Source organism: Acipenser ruthenus, chromosome 8, assembly GCF_902713425.1.
Source record: "Acipenser ruthenus chromosome 8, fAciRut3.2 maternal haplotype, whole genome shotgun sequence".
In the NCBI taxonomy this organism is placed as follows: Eukaryota; Metazoa; Chordata; class Actinopteri; order Acipenseriformes; family Acipenseridae; genus Acipenser; species Acipenser ruthenus.
The window spans coordinates 6,886,532-6,910,271 of NC_081196.1; the positions used below are offsets into that span (position 1 = coordinate 6,886,532).

General features: G+C 38.1%; 3 protein-coding genes across 4 annotated transcripts in view; 2 read left to right on the top strand and 1 right to left on the bottom strand.

The window, feature by feature from the left end:
* The window catches only part of LOC117406582 (cytidine monophosphate-N-acetylneuraminic acid hydroxylase-like), a 35,392-nt gene extending 33,300 nt beyond the window's left edge, over nt 1-2,092 (top strand). Inside the window, exon 15 of one of the 2 annotated variants that reach the window (XM_059028306.1) lies at nt 1,987-2,092. In XM_059028306.1, the coding sequence (XP_058884289.1) occupies nt 1,987-2,065 (79 nt within the window). In that variant the 3' untranslated portion in view covers nt 2,066-2,092. The remainder of the gene's footprint in view (nt 1-1,986) is intronic. The other variant, XM_059028307.1, reaches the window with a different exon arrangement.
* An 849-nt stretch (nt 2,093-2,941) lies between these two features.
* On the bottom strand, nt 2,942-17,957 carry LOC117406580 (lysosomal Pro-X carboxypeptidase-like). The gene is made up of 9 exons (XM_034922802.2): nt 17,380-17,957; nt 12,526-12,666; nt 12,248-12,349; nt 11,255-11,436; nt 10,851-11,008; nt 10,522-10,694; nt 8,628-8,792; nt 7,240-7,427; nt 2,942-5,413 (listed from the first exon to the last, which is right to left on the bottom strand). Exons 1-9 carry the CDS (start codon nt 17,563-17,565, stop codon nt 5,185-5,187), a joined length of 1,524 nt encoding a protein of 507 aa, XP_034778693.2. The 5' UTR covers nt 17,566-17,957; the 3' UTR covers nt 2,942-5,184.
* An 86-nt stretch (nt 17,958-18,043) lies between these two features.
* On the top strand, nt 18,044-23,007 carry LOC131696450 (DNA damage-induced apoptosis suppressor protein-like). Its single transcript, XM_059028308.1, has 5 exons — nt 18,044-18,172; nt 18,451-18,577; nt 18,811-18,972; nt 19,293-19,410; nt 19,840-23,007. The coding sequence occupies exons 2-5, from the start codon at nt 18,465-18,467 to the stop codon at nt 22,273-22,275; spliced, it is 2,829 nt and encodes a 942-aa protein (XP_058884291.1). The 5' UTR covers nt 18,044-18,172; nt 18,451-18,464; the 3' UTR covers nt 22,276-23,007.
* Nucleotides 23,008-23,740: the final 733 nt, after the last annotated feature.

Sequence of the window (23,740 nt, forward strand, 5' to 3'; positions counted from 1 at the left end):
CATCGGAATACTAATAAGAAATCTGATTGATGACAGTGTCAGGAGAAAGAAAGGAGGACTAAATTAATGACTTCTACAAGTTCTGTTAAAGTTTGCTCAGTACCCTCCCCGCCCACTTTTCATAACGAATCTTCCCCATGATCCTACATTTTTCAAAAAGCAAAGAGGAAATAGTCAAATATAGTCTGTTTTTTTAATAAGGGGCTGGTTCACTGGTTCATTGGTTTGTTCCCTTTTGTTGTTTGCAGTACCCGCCAGGCTTGCTTACAAGGTTAAAGAATCAAACACATTTAAAATAACACTTTGTTTAGCTCCAATCTGACTGAGGTATTTTATTGTATGAAACAGAAAACGAATAAAACGATAGTATAGCCCAGTTAACACTTAATACAGTGCAATACAGTATTCATTGTCTAGTTTGAAGTTGTTTTCTACAATTAGGAATCCAATTTCAAGTTTCAGCTTTCTGCTGGACATGACACACTGAGGCAGGGTTATTTATTTGCATATTGTATGACATGGTTTCCCAGAACATACTGTTTATTTCAAATTACCAGAACATACATGTATTTCTTGTATGTATTTTACTATCGTTCCAGTCAATTCCGGCTAAACTCATTTCGTATACCTTGCAGTAACTGGTTCTATTTGTTCATTTTCCTGCGCTGTTATGCTCAGTGCTGGCCTGTGTTGACCTTTGTTTTGTCTGCCTTTGTTTTGTTGCTGACAACATGAATGTATTGTTTTCGGAATTGTGTTGTTAGCGTAAAAATAATTTATTTTCCCTTTATTTCTTTTACTTAATCTATTTTGATGTTGGGTTTTAGTGCTGCTAAGCGCACTGAGCTGGTGATAAACATGGATGTGGTGATAATCATGCTTTGTATCTTGTCTGGTTTTGAAACAGGCTGCAGTGTTTATTTTACAGCTATGCGTGGGGTGGCCCATATTGGTTTTATGTTTGTTTTTAACAGAGCCAATGCAGCTTGTGAGTGTTGTGCAAACACATGAGGACAAGCTAAATCAGGGGCTCGTTTTCTCTTCTTTCAGCACAGGGGGTGCTTGTGTGCCCCTCTCTATTATGGTACAGTACAAACACATTTGACTATTTTGAAGTAGCCAATCAAAGACCAGTAAATGACTTTATTGCATTAGCAACTATCAAAATAGCTGAAAGGTAGTTAGACATACAGCAGCTAACTAATAAAATGAATAAAACTGCTTTGGAGCAACAAATGCCAAAACAGAGGTCATAAAAAAAAAAAAAACTCTTTCAACTCCCTATCCGAGCACCCTCAACAATTCTAAAAATAAGCTAAGAAGGAGTCTTCGAGCTGCATTCCATACTGTAAAGTGTATGCTGGTTACTGGCTGGCGTACATCATTCCCCACTTCGTCCTTATGAATGCCTGAGTTTTGTAGCTCCTATTCTTCTCTCTGCTCCCCCTGCTGCTTGTCTGTAGTATTAATAATGCTGTTAGCAGGGGGCTATAGACCACAGGGTCTTGTCTGCCTGGATAACTATTTTAATGACATCAAGTCTCCCCTTTAAATTACTTTGTGGCCTTGGAATCCAGCAGGTTACCAACATGACTCAGGGTTTTATACTTTATTGCATTCACCTCCTACCAGTCACTTTATTGCCTTTTTTTAAACTTATGCATATGAACTCCTTTTGCAGGAGTACTTACTAAACACAAGCCTACAGACCAATTTACTACTTAAATCTGTGGGTTATTAAGTATGTGTTTATATAAGTATTGCTTAATATATTCTCTTAGTTTTGTCTCTACTTTTCAGAACTGACTATGGTTGTGTGAATCGGGCTTTAAATTAGTACTAAAGCAAATGTACTTTAAATGGTTTTATTCAACTGCTTTCGCTGTGAGACCACTAATAATTTGTGGCAAATTAATATCGTCTGGGCATTAAACACTTTGCTATGTTAAGTCTGTTGTTTTTTTTTTTCCTTTCTTCCTCTGAAAGTCAATTCCTTACCTCCAATATCAGATACCCCACAGACCTGCAAGACCCAGCCAAAAAACAGAGCGCTTTCTATTTCTAAGGAACTGGCAGCTGTGAACAAGAGACTAGAGAGGCAAGTATGGGACCTGAAGGGCTACACAAAGGAAATCAACCATCAACAAAGGAAAAGGGTCTAGAAGATGGGAATTTTTCATACATACTGTATGATGGCCAAACCTTTAATGGTCATTTTTCCTACTTTGCATCCATTTGTTTTTATTTGAAAATAAGAATGTGACAATAGACAAGTTCATTTCTGCAAATATACCTTAGTAGTTACATTGAAGGGGAAACAACTTCGATAGAAACTATTTTTTTTGTATTTATTTATTTATTTTTTTTATATAATTTTGCTTTTATTTTATATTGTATTCGGATATCAAGTAATTAATACAGAAGTAATTGTGTTTGCAGTTAAATCCATCTCCAAGGGATTATTTTACCATTTTGTCAGTTTTAGTTAAACCACCCATTATGTACTAGACAATGGATGGACAGACTGGTTAAAAGTTACTCCTATGAGAATTCAGGTTCTTTGTTTGCTCTGCAATTGGCCACAACGCATTCAGTATGATTAGCAGGACATTCTACCATTTGAATTCATCCTAATCTACTCATGTGGATGTGATTACCCAATTTCTTATTCAGTACCAGTCATAATAATTTCCATGGAAACCATTTAAAGCACAACTTCCTTCAGGGACTTGCATTCAGTATAATTCCCAGGTTTGGCTTCCAGAGTAAATACCAAAAGCATAGCCAACAACAGTACAGTGCAACTCTTTATGTTGCTGTATAATTTGCACAAAAAAAAAAAATGTAAAAAAAATTAAATATTAGGGCAGTGATTTAGAGGTACATATTGTGGATGGTAGATTAATTCAACCATTTTTGACAATTAAGAATACACACACACTTGTGTGAACACAATTTTTATTTTGAAGAAAATCATTTTTAAAAAATCAATTTGTGAAATTCAATTCAGAAACAGCAAGAGATCCACATGTCAGGTCTAAAGACAGCTGAAACATGTATTATCAAATGTTTAGCAAGACATACTCACTCAGACAAAACCTCTTGTTTGCAAAAAATATTTGGAGCACTATCAAGCCGGAAGGGCAGTATCATTTAGAGGTTGGGGTAAAGAGAGTAGAGCTTGAAATAAGACACAGACTAACTACAGTGCAGGTGGGTCTCACAGAATTCAAAACGTTATGGGCAGGCAGCTGAATTTACCTAAAAACAAGCAATAGTGAATGGTGTTCACAGTAGGCAATTGTTTCAAAAGGCAACTGTATTGGTACTGGCTTACCATGATCTGTCTACTCAGTTTAATAACATAACTTTATGAAAAGTCATTATGAGTAATTTAACAATATATAGAAGTCAGGTTAGCAGTAAACAGAGCCGTGCTGGCCCAACAATCTTGGAACTTCTGAGGTGATAAATTGTGAGGCAAAAAGTACGGCATGTCTTCAGAAGCAGACCACCTCTGAAAAGGGGAAATGCATTTCATTCTATTCATGGTAATGTGTGGCTTCTTGTAAAAGCAGTGAATTACTCTCTTTTCATGGGCATGTGTAACTTAAGAGTGAATTTTAACAGCCATTCCAAAATGCGGTTTTGCTTTCCAAGTCTTCTTTGCCAAATAAACGCCACAGGCTGTATTAAATCTGAACTGTTCAACGTGCATAGAGGACCTTTAGTCTAAATGCTTGAATAGTCTGCCACGTAAACAATCACCTACACAGAACCATCTTCAAATTCGTAGTTACAAGGTGTAGAGTCTTTTAGTTTAACCTTTTCAGTCCTGAATTATTTTTGTCAAGCAGAAGAATGCGAAATTAAGTTACATAATTCAAAACATTTATATTTATTTTATTTAGTGCATCCAATTATTGTACCCCCTGATTTTCTCCCCTATTTAGAATGCCCAATTATTTTTTTCCTTTCCGCAGCAATTCCCCACAGAGGTCAGGGAAATGGAAGGTTCAGTGGGCGTCCTCCGATCCCACGAGCCATCTGACGGCTGCAGTATACACTACCTCAGACTGGGAACTATGTTAACATACGCCTCTAAGATAAGGTGGGATCTTGAGGTCCCGTCAGGACTGAAAAGGCTAAAGCAGCTTTCTTTTCCCTCTGGGAAATTTATGATCATGTCTCAATTATGACTATGTCTCATAAGAAGGAAAGTAAAGTTTTCTTTAACAGCCAAGACATAATCAATATTTAATGGAGGGTCCAGCCCTGGTACAGTATGTTGAGAATTAAAAAAAAAAAAAAAGAAGTAACACCTGAGCTTTTCTTTTGTATGGCCTGCCATTATCCTAGTCACACTACATATGTAATTCCGATCATCAGTGAATGGCAATCATATTTCATCATCTGTTGATCGCGCACTATTTAGGCAGTGTGGACATTGTTCAATTTAGTTCATTGTAAATACCTGAATGGTTCAGATTCTTACTTCCATCCTGTGGCCTGGAGCAAAATCTTAGTAAATGAAAGCCTTTGAAAATCAGTAACGTTAACAATAGTGTTCAGGTTAGAGTTTCCTATGGTTTACTGAACACTTTTATAGGCATGCATTTGAACCCATCAGGTACGCGCCGAAACAGCAAGGGATTTGTGTGCAATACAACCATCTAACACTTATTCAAAATCAGCAAAGGCGCACATCTAATAGTGGTACTATAAAATACCAGAGAACATTTCATCCACCCTTAAAGAAACATCTGTTTAAAATAGTGCAATAATAAAATGTAAAACACATTAGCTTCAACAACAGCTTCAAGTGATTTTAAGCCACAATATTCAAAACATTCCCTGATCCATTTCTACCAATAAAAGCTTGTGCACAAGCACGTCAAAATCTTTTTAAACTGCACATATCAAAACATATAGTCACGTTAAAGACTTACATTTTTGACATACCTGTGTCAAAAAACTGAATTAAAATACAGCATTGCCAAACATTTGGTGCGTTGACAGCAACAGCATAAAACATGAAATGGTGGTTGCTTCATACTTAGTTTGAAGATTTCGTTTTTGAATTGATACATTTTTTTTTATTATTTATCATAAATTAAAAAAAAAAAAAAAAAAGATTTTCCCATAATCATGACTTTGTTCTTAAAACAGGCCCGATAACGAGGCCTACACAATTTTATTACTCTGGGATCCTGGGTTTAGAGTAGCCTCTTTAATCCACTGCTTCATGTACTGTACTTCCAGGGCCCGGGCCTTGAGCACAGACTGGGGGTCAGAAGGATTGTTAAAGCGCAGATCCAAGTGGTGAGCTCCTTCAGGGATTACTATGGTAACCAGAGACTCTGAGATATGTACATTGACTCCCCCACCTGACCAGGGATCCAAGCCTCCATTGCTGCAAAACAAAAACAATGTCAATCCCTAGAAACATGAAAACGTACAGTTCTCAGGTACACATTTCAATCTGTATATTTAAAGGACATTTTCATTGCCTTCTAGTGTAAATAAACATTAAACATTAAGTGTACATCATCACACTACAACTTTTTTATTTTTTTTTAAACTACATACCCTCACTCAGACTACTTACTAAATATATTGGTATCACTAAATAGATAATCATCTCCTCTTAAAAAATATGCACAACATTTTAATGCGCACAAGGGCAGAAATGTGATGCACTTATTATCGATGTGGAATGACTGGGTATGGCATGTTCTCTTCAAAGATAGGTTTCTGGCTCAGGACAGCACTACATTGAATAGTGTATCAATCCTGAAAATCACAACTCAGGAAAATCATCTTTTGGGTAAAATAAAGAACAAATGCTCCATCCACTTGGATCATATTTAAAATAGTTTCCATAATTTGCGTCAGTACATTATGAAAATAAATCATGCCATAATCCTGCCTCCAATATTCTGTTTTAGCAGATTTTTTAGGTGCCATTTATATACTCTTAATCCTGCAAATAGATGCAAGAATATGGTTATTTGGCACACAGTGTGACAACTGAAGATGAAAACGTCTTTTGGAGAATGCACACCAACTGGAGGCCTGCTTTTTGTTGTAAACATACAACGAGTTTATTATAAAACTAGATATATGATCATCAATGGAAATATCAAAGTCCCTCTACCATTTGAACTTGCTGTTCACGTTATATCCATTAAACTACAGCAGGAAGGTGCAGATTTGAGTCCACTACATTCTTTAAAAGCTGTTGACTTGAAGCCACCGTCCTGCTGGGTCTGAAAGAGCACAACAACAAGCAGCCCCAAATAAAAGCTTCAGGCTTTCAGCCAATCCAAGTAGTTTACCAGGCCAAAAAACTCCTGTTAAATCTTCCCAAATCAGAAAGGAAGCTTTCTCCTAGAGGCTTTCATTGTGAAAAGAAAAAGAAAAGTTTTTTTCCCCAAATTCTGCAAAGTGCTGCTGTCTCACTTTTAACACGCACAAAGCAGTTAAAGCTATGTATACAGCCAGATGCTTGTTAATGTATTTTTGACTGTAGTAATAAGGACAGAGAAGCTCGCTGAAATATAGCTTAGGGGTACAAAACCCAGCTTAGTATTTAACTACAGCTATGTTTCCTCTGTCTATATGAACTACAATGTCCTCAGATCAAATGGTTTCTCTAATAGTAAAAGTCTTTTAGCACAGCATAAGACTAAGCTCTAGAGAATGTACAGTAAAGACTGCACTTTACTGTACTTGGATAAAGAATACAGTAGTTTAACACAGTTTTTTTATATATATATATTTCACGATTGAGTGCTCCATTGTTATGGATGAAATGTCAGACACTTTGAACAAGCCCCTTATAGCCACTCCGTGTCGATACTGGTCAACTCTACAACATAGTGGCTGACAGAAAATGGTGCATGTTGTCATTTTCAACCAGTGTTTTACAAATAGATTTAATGACACCTTTCTAATCATCGCTTCGGACTTCAATTTAAACAGCTGTTAGTACAGAAAGTCCAGAACTCCTATAATGGTATAACAAAGTGTTTCTGTGGAAACGGACGTGTATTGTTTCCCTTTTAAAAGATCAATGAAACACCACGCAAATTACCTGAAGCTCAGAATCAGCGAGGACAAAAACAAAACCTGCAGTGGTCACTAGCAGTAGGGCAAGGAGCTGCTCAAACACATCAGAAATGCTGCCGATCACTTAGGCCAGTGTCTAATGCAGACCCAGGGCTTGAACTGTCTCACCTGAAGATAATGTTGCTATGAGAGCTGATATTCTTTCCTCCGTACGCGGTCGTGGCCCAGTCAGCTCGGGGTCTCACTCCAAACTGTTGTGAACAATCATCAGAGAAGGCTTTGAAGTCCCACTGCTGGGGCTCAAACATGTCACTGACGCCATTGGAACACATGGGCATCACCATCTCTGTACAGGCCTGCAGACAGAGAACCAAATATTACTAGCGCTGCTTTTCTGATGCGCCAATCATAATGCAAGCAGACAATGTAAGTAAGGAATAGGGGGACAAGGGAGAGCCCGCTCCTTCTCCACCCGTGCTCCGCAGTGGTGGAATGACCTTCCTACAGATGTCAGGACTGCCCAGTCCCTGACCACATTCCGGCGCCTCCTCAAGACTCACCTCTTCAAAGAGCACCTGTAGAACTCCTCTGTTTGTATCCTGGGACACTATCACCCTTCATGTAAATGTGCTTTATTTTGCTTTTATCTGCCCCCTATTTTACTGCATTTAATCCTGTACTTCAGATTACAGTAATCTGCCAAGTGTTTAACCTGCAGTACTTTGTATTTAATCATATCCTGATGTAACTATCACTATTATCTGCTGTATTATTGAATTGTGGTTTGTCACACTTGTACTTTGCTTGTACAAAAGTTATTGTATTTCTTGCTCTTATTGTATTACTTGTATTGTAACACTTGAAATGTATTTGTTTACGATTGTAAGTCACCCTGGATAAGGGCGTCTGCTAAGAAATAAATAATAATAATAATAATAATAATAATAATAATAATAATAATAATAATAAATGTGTGACCTCCACTGCAGATATGGACAAAAGTTTCCCATCACCTAGAATTTTAGGATTGAGAACATAATTTAGCTCTTATTTAATATCATGCAATTAAAAACACTACAAAATAACACTGAAAAAGCCTACTGGAAGGCTTTTTCAGTTAGATTTCGGAATGTCAAATGTTTCAATTCTTGTCAGTTTTTTGTTAAGGATATGGAAAACTACAAAAGCAGTATGTAATTCAATATGTTAACGTAACATTATTTCAACAGGTTTAATTAGATTTTATGAAGCAAAATTATTTAATTCTATAGGGTGATGCCAAACGTTTGGCCATTGCTGTATATCCTTGTGTTATCACCGGACAGAATCTCTAGTAATTCCTGCTGTGCAGGGTATTACTGTGCTTATATGTCAATATATATCTGGAATGTGCATTTTATTTCTGCTTCACTATATTCTGATCCTAATTTCCCTTATGTTGATGAGTTGTCCGGGATTATGCCTTTGAGACCTGTATCCTATTTTATTTATTATTTGTATTCAACCCCTTCACTAGCTGTTCCTAAAACAAGCATAAAAAGAAAGTTTAGATTTACCTGATAGTACCAGCCTATGTAGCCCAGATTACCAGTGGCAGTCTGTGAAGTATTCAAACATTGGGTGTTCCCTGTGTGGTTGTAGTACACATTCACAGCCTGGAAAATGTTTTGTAGTAAATCTTTGTCTGGCAATGACGGTTCTCTTAGAAATTTACAGACAACCTATTGAGAAAAAAATTGTAATTGTAACATATACAAAATGTTTAACCGATTACAAAATCTAGATGAATCTGATCATTTAAACATTTTGTGTACATCCAAAACAAACCTTTCATCTGTGTACACAACCATAACAGTGAAGGGTTAAATTAGAAAGTAATAGAAAAAATAAGCAAAACACAGAAAAATCTAAAGAAACTCAATTTAGCACAAGTGAAAGCAGAAGTGACAGCTATTTATACTCTATCTAAGTAGAGGATGTTCCAAATCACTGGTCTTGAAGGAATTAGCTATGAACTATACAAATTAGACAGGATTGAATTATGTATGTGGGCTTCCTTAGCCCACATAATAATAGCAATATCTCCAAACCCCACAGGAACAAGCACAGATGTGACATGGTGCAACTTTATCTCAAACGACATCTTCTTACACAGCTTTGTTAGGTTCTAAACCTGCAGGCTGAAATCATATTCACCATACAATAGTGGGCTTATAACTGTGACAGTAATTTTTTTTCTGTATCTTAACTACTAAAATAGTTCTGCAGATGAGCAAACTTACCTATCTGCAAGATTATACGATACACAACCTTCACGTTGCACCTATATTTAAATATTTCATGCAGTTTACTCATACAAGAAAGGGTGATGCTGTTTATTTGTGCCGTGTAATCGCGAGGGGATGCCTGATGCTGGCGAGGCACGGAGAGGCACTTTATCAGCAAAGGCTTTCTCTCCACAGCTTTTGTGTGGGTCTGAAGAAGGAGGTCAGTGGGTGAGCAAAGCTGCAAACAGCCTCTTCCACTGGAGACCAGCAATTTACACCAGAAAAAAAACAGCATTTGCTCTCCGAAGCATCTTCCACCCACTTTTCAGAAGGGATTAAGCAGATACATTCAGCTCTGCCAACAGATTTCTTTCCCCTAAGCCCTCAATACCCCTCTCACAGTCACTAAGATAATCACATTAGCTTTGTCATTAAAAAGCTCCTCTTTACGGCTCCTGCCTAAACCGCTTAAATCACCCATAGGGGTCGCATACATTACCGCCACTGAGACAAACAGCTGAAGAATTAGCATTTTGTATCTCTCTCTGCTGAACCTATTTAATTGTACTTGTGAGGCAAGTGGGAAAGGGGGCAAGCAACAAGACTGCACAGATATTTCACAAAAAAAACAGCACTGGATGAGATTGTCTTTTTTTTTGTATTAGTGACAATTTGTGACAATACAGCAATACTGTTGATGCTGCATATTGCATGCAGATTTGTAGGCAGCTGCAGTGTGGGAAATCCTGGGATTTTCGGGGTTAATTCCTAAATCATCCCGCAAAAGCAAATCATATTTTTGCATATTATCATAGCAACATAAGTGAGCAAAACAAAATATTTGAAATTAAGTTTAGAAAAAATAGACTTCTAGTGCACATTAGACAACACCACAAATCCACCAGAGAGAGAGAGAGAGAGAGAGAGAGAGAGAGAGAGAGAGAGAGAGAGAGAGAGAGAGAGAGAGAGAGAGAGAGAGAGAGAGAGAGAGAGGAGAGAGAGAGAGAGAGAGAGAGAGAGAGAGAGAGAGAGGAGAGGAGAGAGAGGAGAGAGAGAGAGAGAGAGAGAGAGAGAGAGAGAGAGAGAGAGAGAGAGATGAGAGAGATTCACGTCAGCACAGAACTGAGCTTGCCAGTGCCACTCTTTGTAATATATACATATATGTCGTTGGGATTTGGATGACCTGAATTGGCCAGGCTGGTAGAGGTTGTAGGAAGTTGGCCTCGTATGGGTAATCCACCATGGCCAGGTTCACCCAGGTCTCACTCAGCCAGGACTTGAAAAACAAAGCATGCTCTTTGGACTTCAATGGAGAGCAGAGGTGAAATGCTTCAGACAGCCACTGCAGCCCGCCGTCTGCAACGAGCCAAGGAACAACAACCATCACTTCAAGCTACATAACCCTTTACTAATCAACAAGCGTTTGGGGGTTGGCCTTTAATGTCAAAGACAAGGAACTCAAATTGCCTCACAGCACATTACTAAATGCAATGTTAGTAATGTGCAATGTACCTGTAGATGTGAGATTGTCCACTGCCTTCCAGGAGCGCCTGATGCTTTCAGAACACCCCTTCCCAGACTCTGAGAAATCATCAGTCACAATCTTATAGAAAACATCACAGGGGACCAAATCTTTAAACTGCCAGATCGGGGCAGATGAAGCCAAGGCACTGAAAGACAGAATATGAAATAGTCATCAGAGCAGCAAGCACATCCTATTTATTTTAGGTCAAATGCCTTCATCAGTGTGATTGTCTGTAGTATGTTGTGCTTTAATTATATTCATGTAATATCCAGAGTGCAACATTTACAAATGATGGTATAAGGCAGCACTTTTTGGCAAGAAGACTGTGAAGCACCAAGTATGAACACAAAAATGCTCAGTACTGTGATAACAGAGCATTTTCAGAACTCACCCAACAACTACGTGCGGATACTTCATTCTAAACCAAGCAGCCAACATTCCTCCATAAGATCCTCCAATAGCAATGACGGGGCTGTGTTTGGCACCAGGCAAATTTAGCTTCAGATGTTCTGCTAACACGGCAAAGTCAGCCAGAGCCTGCTCCGATGTCAAGAAGTTGAGGTGCTTCGCATCCTACCGGGAAGTGGGAGGGCATACGGGTAGAAAGTAAATCACGCTAGCCAGAGATTCTGAGCATTCTTTCTAGCAGACACAACACATGCTAGATTAAATGCTTTCCCAAGAAAAAGACAAAGTGGTCTGTTCAATGAATCAATCTCAACAGTGACGGATCGAAATACTACCACACCAAACACCTTGCGGGTTATCATTTCTTTAAATTAGTCAATTGGTTATATTCCTTTATAGTTACAAAGTGTTGAAAAGGTTAATACTGTGGCTAAAAGCACTGGAGTTTACACCTGAAACTTGGTAGCACCACCTGGTGGCTAAATCCTGTAATTACGCATTAACATAATTGTAGCTAACAAAATAATGCCCTCTCTCACCAGATTTGAACTTCCATGCTGAACAGGTCTCAAATGACATCACCCTCCAGGTGAAGTTTAACACTAAGTGAAAGCAATGCTTGCAAACCGAGATGTAGCGTTGATCCAGCTATCATGTTTTAAAATAAAAATACATGTACACTTGAGACCAATATAATGAACAGAAGTACACAACCTTTTGTAAGCTACAATCACTTTAATAAAGTATTGATAACCAGTGCTTTAAACTCCATAAGTCTTCCTTAACATTTGCCACTGTAGATTCACAGTGTTTCTTCTGCATTCCATTTACAGTATGTACATGCAGTAGCAGAAATGTAAATACATAAAATCCATACATGCTAACTACCAAGACCCTACACAAACAGGATCAATACAACAATGAGAATATTAGTATGGGCACCATAGGGCAGACACAGAGGTCTGAATATACTCACACTGTAGGACTGCTCTCCGAAAGGCAGGGAATCCCCATAGTATCTGTGTTCGGCAAACACTAGCAACGCTCCCAGCTCCTCCGCCACATCCCACATGAAACCCTGCGGAGAACAAACTATTAACCAAAAATAGGCGCTCTCTCGACAAGCAAAACAAAAAGGATTTGGGCAATTCCCTTAAATTGGCTTATCTGACAAACATGTTGTTTTAGAAACTACAGCAACAGCATAACAACATTTCAGAAGATAAAAAGTCCAGCTCCTAAAAAACACATTACCGTGTTGTTACAGAACCATGCAATATCTCCTTCGTTGCCAGTGTAAAAAAGAATGGGACCTCCATCTTTACGCCAGTGTTGATCAGCTAATAGGTATCTTTGCTTGAAAGTCGAATCTTCAGCAAATCCAAAGTGATCAATCTGGAATAAATGAAAAGGTCAAATAAAAAGTTGTTGACAAGATTGTCACCTGGGGCAACGGATCCAGAATTCTATACTACTGTTTAGACAGAATTACTGAATGCCCAAAAGGAATGGGGGACGTGATTAAATGCATTTTGGGTAACTTTTTTGTTTTACTTTTAAGTTTGATCGAAGTGCTCTCCCCTTTCATAACATGTTACAGGTAATAGGAACCCACCCGACTCATCTAAAATCACATGTGTAGCATGGAATAAATATAGTATTTAAGACTCAGGTAGTGTCATAGTACCTTAACTTATAGCACTGTGGCAGGAAAAATGGGCCATAATGTAGGAAGACCAATACTGTCTTATTTTTCTATGCAGGGAATTATACATTGAAATCAACTGGGATAGTGTTGATCAAGTTAACCATTTATTTGCATAAACCAGCAATTACACCAAGGTGTGGATCAATTAAAAGCACTATTTGTGTGTTGTGACTCAAGTTAAGGAGAACACACCCTGACCTCCCCCAGGTATTAAAACACAAAACTCTCATTTGGCACTCCATAATGCATAATTTGAAAATGCACATGAAAATGTTATTGAAAACCGGACTGCCAATCCTCAAGGAAACATGTGGCAATGAGATCAAGGGCAGAGTCTAATCGATAGAAGGACGGGCACTTCCAAGAGATACAGTGTGAATCAGGGGCTTCTTCACACAGAAACACACTGGCTGGCGTTGTGCCACCTCTGCTTCGGACAGACAGTCCTTTAGTTGTGTGGGGGGATAATTAGACTCAATTTGTATTAAATCCAGAGCCAGTTTGAGGAATGCCAAATTAGTTCCAGCTCTGAGATTTCCATTCATTAAACTCATTGAGTGCCCTTCCTATTTCTGTACTGTCCCCATTTGGATTTGGAAACGACAGAAAACTTCAGAGAGAAAATTAGAGAAATGCCACCGCTGTGTGCATACAAAAGAGATGTTCCCTATTTAAAAATACACCCTGCAAACCTTCTGGAAAACTTCCCACTCTCAAAGCATCTAGCTGCATTCCCAATTACATGAAACCTGTGAATTTTAACCTGCACAAAGAACAATCTTTCTATTTTCGGTTAGGGACGGACAGAGGACTCCCACTGCATAGCGGTCTGATCCATTATAGCCTTTTCTATAAGCTTAATAAGCCATAGTGTATAGGTAAAAAGCTCTTTGTAAAACTTAGAAATGCTCAAATATCTTTTGCAATTCCATACCAACAGCAGATAGCCAATTCAAGTAGTACAGTAATCATGGTTAAAATCAAGCAGGATATTTAATAAACTAAATGTTTATTATTACATGTACTTTTTTTATGTAGTTACATACACAAAGTTATCATTTATTTATTATTATTAATTATTTCTTAGCAGACACCCTTATCCAGGGCGACTTACAATTGTTACAAGATATCACATTATTTTTACATACAATTACCCATTTAGCAGTTGGGTTTTTTACTGGAGCAATCTAGGTAAAGTACCTTGCTCAAGGGTACAGCAGCAGTGTCCTCCACCTGGGATTGAACCCACAACCCTCCGGTCAAGAGTCCAAAGCCCTACCCACTACTCCACACTGCTGTTACTGATGTTTAATTGTTTAGTTACTGCTGTAACTAAACAATTAAAAATAGCATACTTTGATTCACAAATGTTATGAGAAAATAAAGACTGCAAAAAAGAAAGTTCATATTTGATTTTTTTTAAAGATATTTTAATTAAACATAATAACTAATGCTGCATAAAGGAATTGATATGGATGCCTGGGTGTCATGCTGGGCTGCATTCATGTGTTGCCCTCTTGTGGCAGTGCTGGGTAGTGCTGCTGTCGACCTGTGCTGGCAAGACCCAGCAGAGACTGCTGTAAACATATTTAAGCCTACTCCCTTTGCTGAGAATCCAATTTATGTTTTGTGTGGGTAGCTGAATGAAATGCAACTTTACCTGGTGTACAAGATGTGCAAGATGATCCAAAAATCAATTAAAATATACTGCAAATCCCAATCCAGACTGCACTCTAGATGCTGGCACTTTAGCTGAGACCAATTCTGAAGCAGCTCCAACAGCACTCTCTGTCAAAGTGCTTTGTCGACAAGAAATGTAAATGCTTGTCATATTACAAATATATATACAGCAATTCTAGTTGCATAATCCAACTCAATAAAAACGGAAATGGACCGAACGGCTATACAATAGGCATCTTATTAACACTACTCACAATCAATAGAACCCAAACCCCAAAGTGTCTTTAGACAGGGAGTGGTTATTTACAATATACTTCATACTGAGTAAAGAGCTTTCAGATCTGGTCTGCTACGATCGCTTGCCCTCAAACTACAAAATCAAACCAGTAAGGAGGACATACTGCACATGCGTTTGAAGACAGAGACACAAAAGGCTAAACTCCCCCAGGTGTATTTTATTTTACTGAAGGAAAGCGCTTCGATTGTCTTTAGATTTTTGGCTGTTCTGAGACTTCCTGATGTTCTCACTCTTCCTCTCTAGCAGATTCAGTGCAGAAAGGATTTCCTTCCAGCAAAACTGCTCAAACTGTTTTAACATCTTGCACATTCATCATCAGTGAAACTCAACAATACAATGAGATATAGAAAGGGTTAGATTCAAACTGCCATAGCACTGTTATTAAGATGCAGGGTCCTGGCTGTAGGGACCCAGAGGCATGCAGATCATTCCTCACAGATTACAGATTATTACTGGAGGTCCTTCTATCAATCCTGTTATTAATCAGATATGCTGTTTTGTCTATTGTGACTCAGCCTGGCTTGTGAGGAACAGCCCACTTACACAAGTGCTACTTTGTACTACCTACTGTATCTTTTGCCTATTGTGTTGACTACACATTATGCAAGCTATACAGGTTCTATATACCAATATGAATGAACTAAAATGAGGATGGTCATAGTTCAGATTCCTTTCTCTTTAACACAACCTCCAGTCCACCCCCTTGATATGGTTCCCTTGGTAACCAGAAGACAGGATGTCTGAGGGACAGGGGCAAGGACAGAATCACAAATTTCAATTCCTGTACCCAGAAAGCACAGAGAAATAGGTACATATTAGTGACAAAAATAAAAACTAACTGCAACAATGTACGAGATTATTCATTAAATATCAGTGTTATATCAACCAAATATTGAAATATGTTCCAGAATAACCATTTTAGATTTTAGCACACTGCAATGCAACATGCTGTATTTCATCTTTGGGTTTTAAAATGACTACATTTTTATTTTCACTCACAACTGAAAAGTTGCTCTCCTGTTTGTTTTGTGTATTTCTTTTAAATGCGTTGTTGTCAATGAGTTCATCATGTACCGCCATCTTTTGGGCAACATTAGAACTACAGATTACCATAGTACTTTAATTAAATCCCAGGAAACAAGAGAGAAGTTTTGAAGATGATTATCATTTTGTATTATTATGTATTTATTTATTTGGCAGACACCTTTACCCAAGCTACAGACTTTGAATGGAAATATGAACTTTGAATCCCGATTTGCTATAAATAAAACTGATAGGGCCAGGAGTCTTGTGACTTTCAAACGACAAAGTTCCGCTCCTGGGTTTATAAGTGAACACGTTTTGTATCTGAACGGAAACAAAAGTAACAGTTCAGCAGTTTCACAGTTCAGATATGCTGAAAATAATTAAACTTTCCCTACACCAAACGCAATACAACGTCAGGCTTCTACATCTACCATTTTGAATCAAACCACAGGAAACGTATCTACTTAACACTGACCATTTACTGTGACACCAAGTAAAAGCTGTTCCTGTAGAAAATGTATTTTGAGTTTCAGAAGCTGTTCATTTCCTTTGCAGGCATTGACCATTGTTTTTTTTTTGCTTTAAAAAACACACTGAGGTTCTTCAGTGCGTGAACAGGCCCATTATAAACAAATCCTACTATTGAACAGGAAACCGGATTAGACTTAGAAGGAGCCTTTAGCTGTTTTCTATATGGTGACTACTAAGTTTGTCACCATGTGAAAGCAAAAGTTTGTTTGTTTACTGTAAGATAACCGTGAATTTTGCAAGCAAGTTATATTGTGTGGTGCTAAACATGTTTATGTACTGGTGAAGCCTAGCCTATTGCACATTGAAACACTGTATCTGCAGGTAACTGTCTTCATTCAGTGCAGATTGAAGTCTTGCACGTAGCCTGGAGGATCTTCACAGTATTTAAACAAAAGACAACTGTCTGGCATTAAAGACAGCATTGAGGAGTATAATCAAATCGTTTAAACGCTTGTGTGCTGCTACTTTGTATATTGCATATTCTAATTGTTGTTTTTACCAAATTGCACGCTATAAAAATAAAAATAGTTTGCATAAAAATATAAATAAATACCGGATACACCCACTGCAAAAAGACCACAATTGTACAGTACAGTAGAGGCGTTTTTACCGAGCGGTTTTGACAGCGGTGTCACTGGCGTTAAGACCAATGTTTCATATAGTTCATACACTATCGGTTGTTTTTGCAGTGAATTAAGTAACTCCAACTAGAAACAATACATTCTCCTGTTACATTTTTAGACCCACAGTAGTAAGAACACATCTGATGGTTAATAATAGTTTTGGCTACGCTAGAAGATAGTAAGTAAGCAAGCAAGTAACAGATTCTGCACTTGCATTAAACTACCATTGGTACATAACTTACCTTCTGATCAAAATAGTAGGTTTCGTAGTCAATAAGATTGCGTAGTATTTGGTCTGATGAAACAACCCCTTGCCTGGGTAAATTAGGTGCATTAATAGCTGAAATCACTTGAAGACAACTCACTAAAGACGTTACAAAAATAAAAACAGCTAGTCTTGTGACTGAGGTAAAAATACTGGATGCCATGGTTGACCATAACACAGTAAAAAAACGACTACTCAGCGGCAGAATGAAGCTCACTGAAGACTTCCTGTTCTATCATCATCGTGTCTGCTGTTTCGGAAAAAGGAAGGAACCGACACAAACAGTCTAGTCACTGTACTAGTCTTTGGCACAACAAGAGTTAGGTAGGTTATAGTATAGGAAGACTGTTTCAAATGTGGCTAAACTAAAAAATATTGACGATAAGAATCGTCTAGACATGTCCTTATAACACATAAAGCGATGTAATTTCCAGTAAGGCTAGGGTTTTCAGACACTTAAAAAGAAGACGTATTCTGCAAACATTTGCTCTAACAGACTCTAAATATGTAAATTGTACACCTCGAAAAGCAATAGAAGGTATTTGCGACTTCAACACGCATTTTACACCTTTCCTGGCCTGTCGTTGCTAAGAGAAATTCTTGGTTGTCAGGGTGTATTTTTTTGTATTCCCAGCTCTAACCGTGATTGGATGCCGCAGCAGCCGTACATTGGTTTGTCGCGAAGCTTATCTGAAATGTTTGGTCCTCTCGGTTTCCGCGAAAATTAAAAACAGATCATTTCCCTTTTTTTTGTTTGTTTCACAGTTCCGGTATGTATAGTTTATACTTATACTGAATTGTATATCCAAACAATATTGTAAACTGGAGAACATAAAGCTGTAATTTATCTGTTTTGAATGATAGTAGTATAACTAGCGCTGACGATTATAAACCCGTTTTGAAAACAACCGGAATGTAAATAGTACAGTAGGGAAAAAACAAAATAAAAATTAAAGCACTTAGCTTTGATATTTCTGTATTTCGCTCGGATTCGTCTATTCATGTTATGCTAAGCTCGGTCGATTTTTTTGTTTTGTTTGTTTTTTAGATTTGCTTGACTATATGAATGGAAAGAGGATACTCCTTGATGGTTCTGTGCTGTCTGTCCAAGATTCATGTTTTTTCTATCCATCGTGCCAGAATTGCATGTCCAGGCTGACAAGAAATCATAACAGGTGAGACCCAGATCATACTGTAAAATGATGTACTAAATGTTATTTGAATAATTCAAAGTATTCTTTTGATCAGTTTTGTTAGCACGAAGCGAGTGCAGTACAATATTATCCTTTCCCACCATATGCAGAGAAGGGAATGCTTAAAACTTCCCTCGTGCATAAGATGAGGAATACAGTATATTACCTGTGCTATGCAATGTGTGTATTCAAACTCTGTTGTTCCTATTTTGCAGGTGCGCTTGTATTAAGTGTGGGTACACCTGTGAAGCAGACAACGTTCATTATAGGTACAGGCTGTCCTTGCAAGCTGCACAGAAAAGTGAAGTATTCAGTGTCACTGTTTTTGGTGGCTGTCTGGATCCATTGTTTGGTGTAACTGCTGGGTTTCTACAAAGGTAATATTTTACACAGTATATATTTCTGTGCTGTCATGGTGATGACGAATAATACAATTGTGGCTTATTTTTTAAATCTAATATAAACACTATTTTTTATGATTTATTATTTAAACCACTGCTGCGCTTTAAAAATAATAAGGAATCAATAATAGGAACAGTACTTGATGTACAAATGGTATAATCTCATACTATATTTACACCACAGATGTTAACATTTATTCAATTTATTAGATCTGCAACACTAGAAAATCTAAATGTTCTGAAAACCTAAATGTGTGAAAATGTACCGCTGTATTTCAAGGTGTTTCTCTATGTAGATATACTGAAGGGTTAAAAAAGGATGCAAGGGATCCACAGAATGATAGAGTTCACAGTCTGCTCACCCAGGCAGTGGAAGATTGCTTTATTGGAAGAAGCTTTATATTTGGTGTAAAGGTAACATTTTATTTTATTTTTTATAATTCATTACCTACTGTATTTATGCGTTTCTTTTAATGAGACATTGCATAGAACTTCCACGTCTCTCTTTCTCTCCCAGAAGAGCCTTATCTGACTGTTACTGTTGGCTAGGATTAAAACAAGTCGCTCTCGCTTTCAGAAACTGGCAATGCTTTTCTGGCACCACTTCTTTTATTAGAAGCCAGAAAACCAAGCACTGCAGAAAGCACTGTTTTCGTTTTAAATTTAAGATGGGCCACATAAGTGGGGTTTTGTATTACCTTTACTAGAAAATTACAAACAAACAAAAAAAATCCAACTAGTGTCTCAATACTTGTTGGAGGGTTGTGGAAATTATTTTGCATATAAAAGCACTAATGGTAATTGCAATAGTTGTTATATACATTGTTGTATTTTCTGTTGCAGTTTTCCAGAAAGCAAGCCAGGGTACGCACCTCATGTACTAAAAGAATATTACAGACTTCACTCAACACTTATGGATCCCCAAAACAGCTTGTTGCCTGTCAGATCTCTGTGCCAAACACGACTGTCCTTGGCTGTACAGTGATCAGTTACTTTAAGGCGCTCCTGCAGTCAGTTAATCTCGGGAATGTTCTCAGTGTTTCACAACCACTTGGGAGCTCTCCAGCTGCAGTAGATCTGCATAGCCCTGAAGTGTGTAGTAGCTTGGAAAGTTCACTGGCAGACAGTGGACAGTCAGTCACACAGCCAAGTAAGGGAGATAGTTTTCAAGGGCCTTGGCAGCAGTCACTTGGACTAATCACCTCATCAGCTGAAGGATATTCAGGCTCAGAACTGAGCAGCAATACAAAAGATATTTCAAAATGGGACAGGAGATCTGAGTCCATAAAATCCCCCAAAAATCATTGCATCTCAGAATGTACCCATGTGCAATGCCTTCCAGACTCTGGTTATTCATTGGTGGAAGATGGGAATGAGAAAAATCTAAATGACAAAAAAGCTTCTCATCTATATTCAGGCTATTCTGCCTGTTCAGATGCAAGTAATGGCAACAGCAGACACACGAGAAATGCATTTGCCAATGAATTCTCATGTAGCTCCTCCTCGATGACAGATCCATGTTGTTTTTCATGTCAGGAATTTCCAGACCAGTATCATAAGGAAAGCAGAGACGAAATGCAAAATGAACTTCCAGATGAGAGATACAATGATAGTGCAGGTCACGGTTTGAATGATACCTGGAGTTCTGTGTTTTCTGGAGGGGATGCTGATGTTTTTTGGTCCCAAGATGAGCAGTTTGCTGCTAAAAGGAAAAGTGCAGCTTACAATTCTGTAGAATGGGAACACCTGCCATTTTCTGAAAGTTTGGGTGAATTCAAAAGCAAACTGGAGGAAAATGGCCAAATACGCACTAATCAGTCAGCCTCTTATTTAAATGAGGATATAAACCATGAGCTAACTACAGCTACAGACTCCCAACATGAGAAAGCGCACAGAAAAAGGATGTTAGTTCCACGTACAACGGAAGCAGGTTTGACAAACGTTCATAAGGGTTTTGCCTCAGATTCCTCCCTAAATCCCCTTGACAGCCAGCAAGGCTGTTTAGTTGCAAATATCTATACAAAAGATAGGGACGTGTTAAAAAGTCACTCTTTTGGAAATGTGGAGTCTTTTCAATTGAAAGAAGAACCAGCAGGTAATGTCGAGTTGCAAGTCTCCTCCTCTACTTCAGGAGACAAAGAGAATCACACGACTGGTGTTCAGTTTTTCAGAACAGGCACCAGAATGTTCAGCTCTTTCCTTGCGCAGGAGTTTTCTGCAAAAGATGCTAATGCTGGTGCTTGTTTAAAGTCTTATGATTGCAAAAAACTGTATTGCAGCAAAGATGTTATCACTAAACATCAGCATGACATATATGTCACTGGTGTCTGTAATCAGGACTTTGTAAAGAAAGAACAGCCAATGCAAAACAATTATAGAAGCTTTCAAGATACATACAATGGTTCTGCTGATCTGTTTAATAGCAGTGACAACACAATCAACACAGAAGAACTGGTAAACAAATCATCTATTGTCCTGATGACACATTCATCTCCCTGTGGAAGAGAACCTGTTCAATCTGTAGAACACGGTACCCAGCAGCAACCTCATTATTCTCTTCAAATTCTGAATGAAGTCCTTCAAAGTGGATCACACTGTGACTCTGATAATGACTTTTTAGATAACTTAAACTTTGTGCCATGTTCACAGTCAACTCCTGTTTCAAAATGCCTGGCTACTCTGCAGCCCTATCAAAGTAAAGGAAAAGCAATCCCAAAGACAACAATATCACTTCAACGTAGTTGTAACAGGCGCACGAGTAAAAGAAGCTTGCTCACCCATCACCTCCTGAAGCAACAGCACTGCCGTCATCTTCGGAGTTCATTTAAAATAAAGGGTAAAAGGAGAAAAGACTCCTCTAATTCTGTTCACTTTACTCTCAGCCCAAGAACTGCTTTGCCTGAAAGTGATTCTGAAGAGTGGATTCCCTCATCCGTTAAAAAAAGTGCACAGCCATGTGCAGCACAGGGATGCACATCGAGTTTTATGAGTTGTAGAGTTGGGGAAAGTAATCATTGCAAAATAATTTTACATGGCTTAGCAAATGCTGATGAAATTCCTTTGAAGCCTAATAAAAATGTTCAAGGATCATATCACAAAGGAAAATATGAAATGTCAGTAACAGTTAGCAAATGTAAACAGACAAGTGTTGCATCAACTCCAATCAAAAATAATGAAAATGAAGCATGCAGTAACTCACAAGTTTCCAGGGAACACAACAAAATGACTGGGTACTGGTCTGATGACCTCTTTGTCCAGAGCGACAGTTCTGTCCCTTGAATTTTCAGGGAAAGTGTACAATAATAAGAATTGGGTTTACAATAAGATTGAATAAGTTTACTGCAAGTGGAATTGGGTTTCCATAAGGATGACGTCACAGTATTTTTGTTTAATTGAACTAATTAAATTGTGGTCACCTCAGATAATTGTGTGTGAAACTATGCTGATCTCAAAGTTGCTGTTTCTTGCAAACTGTAAAGGTATCTCTGTCATTTGTGTGGTGCCCTGTGCTTTCTTTCTCTTTAATTCATCATTCGACGGTAGATAACGATTCAGCTGTGCTGCAAAAGCAGACTCACTAACGCTGCCCACTGCAACAGCATCACTCGCAAAGATAAACGGAACCACTATCCTGGCACAGCCATGTTGTGTTGCAGTTTGGGAGATAGGGTCCTGCCTACTTAACTTAAGCAGCTTACAACATGTGTGGTCCAGTGGTTAAAGAAAAGGGCTTGTAACCAGGAGGTCCCCGGTTCAAATCCCACCACAGCCAGTGACTCATTGTGTGACCCTGAGCAAGTCACTTAAACTCCTTGTGCTCCGTCTTTAGGGTGAGACTTAAGTGACTCTGCAGCTGATGCATAGTTCATACACCCTAGTCTCTGTAAGTCGCCTTGGATAAAGGCGTCGGCTAAATAAACATTAATAATAATGCCATACACCTATATGTCACATCATCAGTAATGATTTACCTCTAAACCTATGAATTACAAAAAAAAAAAAAAAAAGAAATCGCAGCTCTCTAATAAGTGACTATAAATAATCACCACATCTACATTGTTGTTGAATCTGTTAAATGGCAGCACAAAAAACAACATTATTCAGCGCTTCCTTCCAAAACAGCATGGTTACTGTTTACTTCTATGTCCTGAATTGGCGTCCAGCCTTGACAGAAAATGTGGCAGGAGCTTCTAAAAATGACATTTTCTGATGGGCCCAGGTCAGTGGTTGGTCTTTTGTGCACCACTGGAAGAAAGCCAAGGCTCAGGCCCTACTTCTAATGCACAGAGAAACTTCTGTACTCAAGTAAAAGACCGTATGCATCTACTGAGAACCCTAAGTGGAAAAACGCAAAAGACAACTAAATTGTTATATTTAAACTACAGTACTTTATTATATGTACCAATAGTACAGTTTTGCATTTTTCATAAAATACTGTTGCTGAAATGTGTTGATGTAATAAAAAATAAATCTACAATGTGTGAATTCAGAGAAGTAGTTTTGCCTGTTACTAATGGGGTAATATGTCATGTATTCATTTCAGATATTTATTGAGATGGTACCCATTTTAAATACCTATGTGTAGTGTTGTTTTCTGGATCCCAGGCAATTTATATTGAAATATCAGTTCTTAATTTAAACCTTTTTCTGACGCATGAGGGCACTTCTACACCGACGCAGAATTATGGTCTAATGTACAAAAGCAAAAGAGAAATTGCATTTCACTGAAAATAAGTTTAAACCT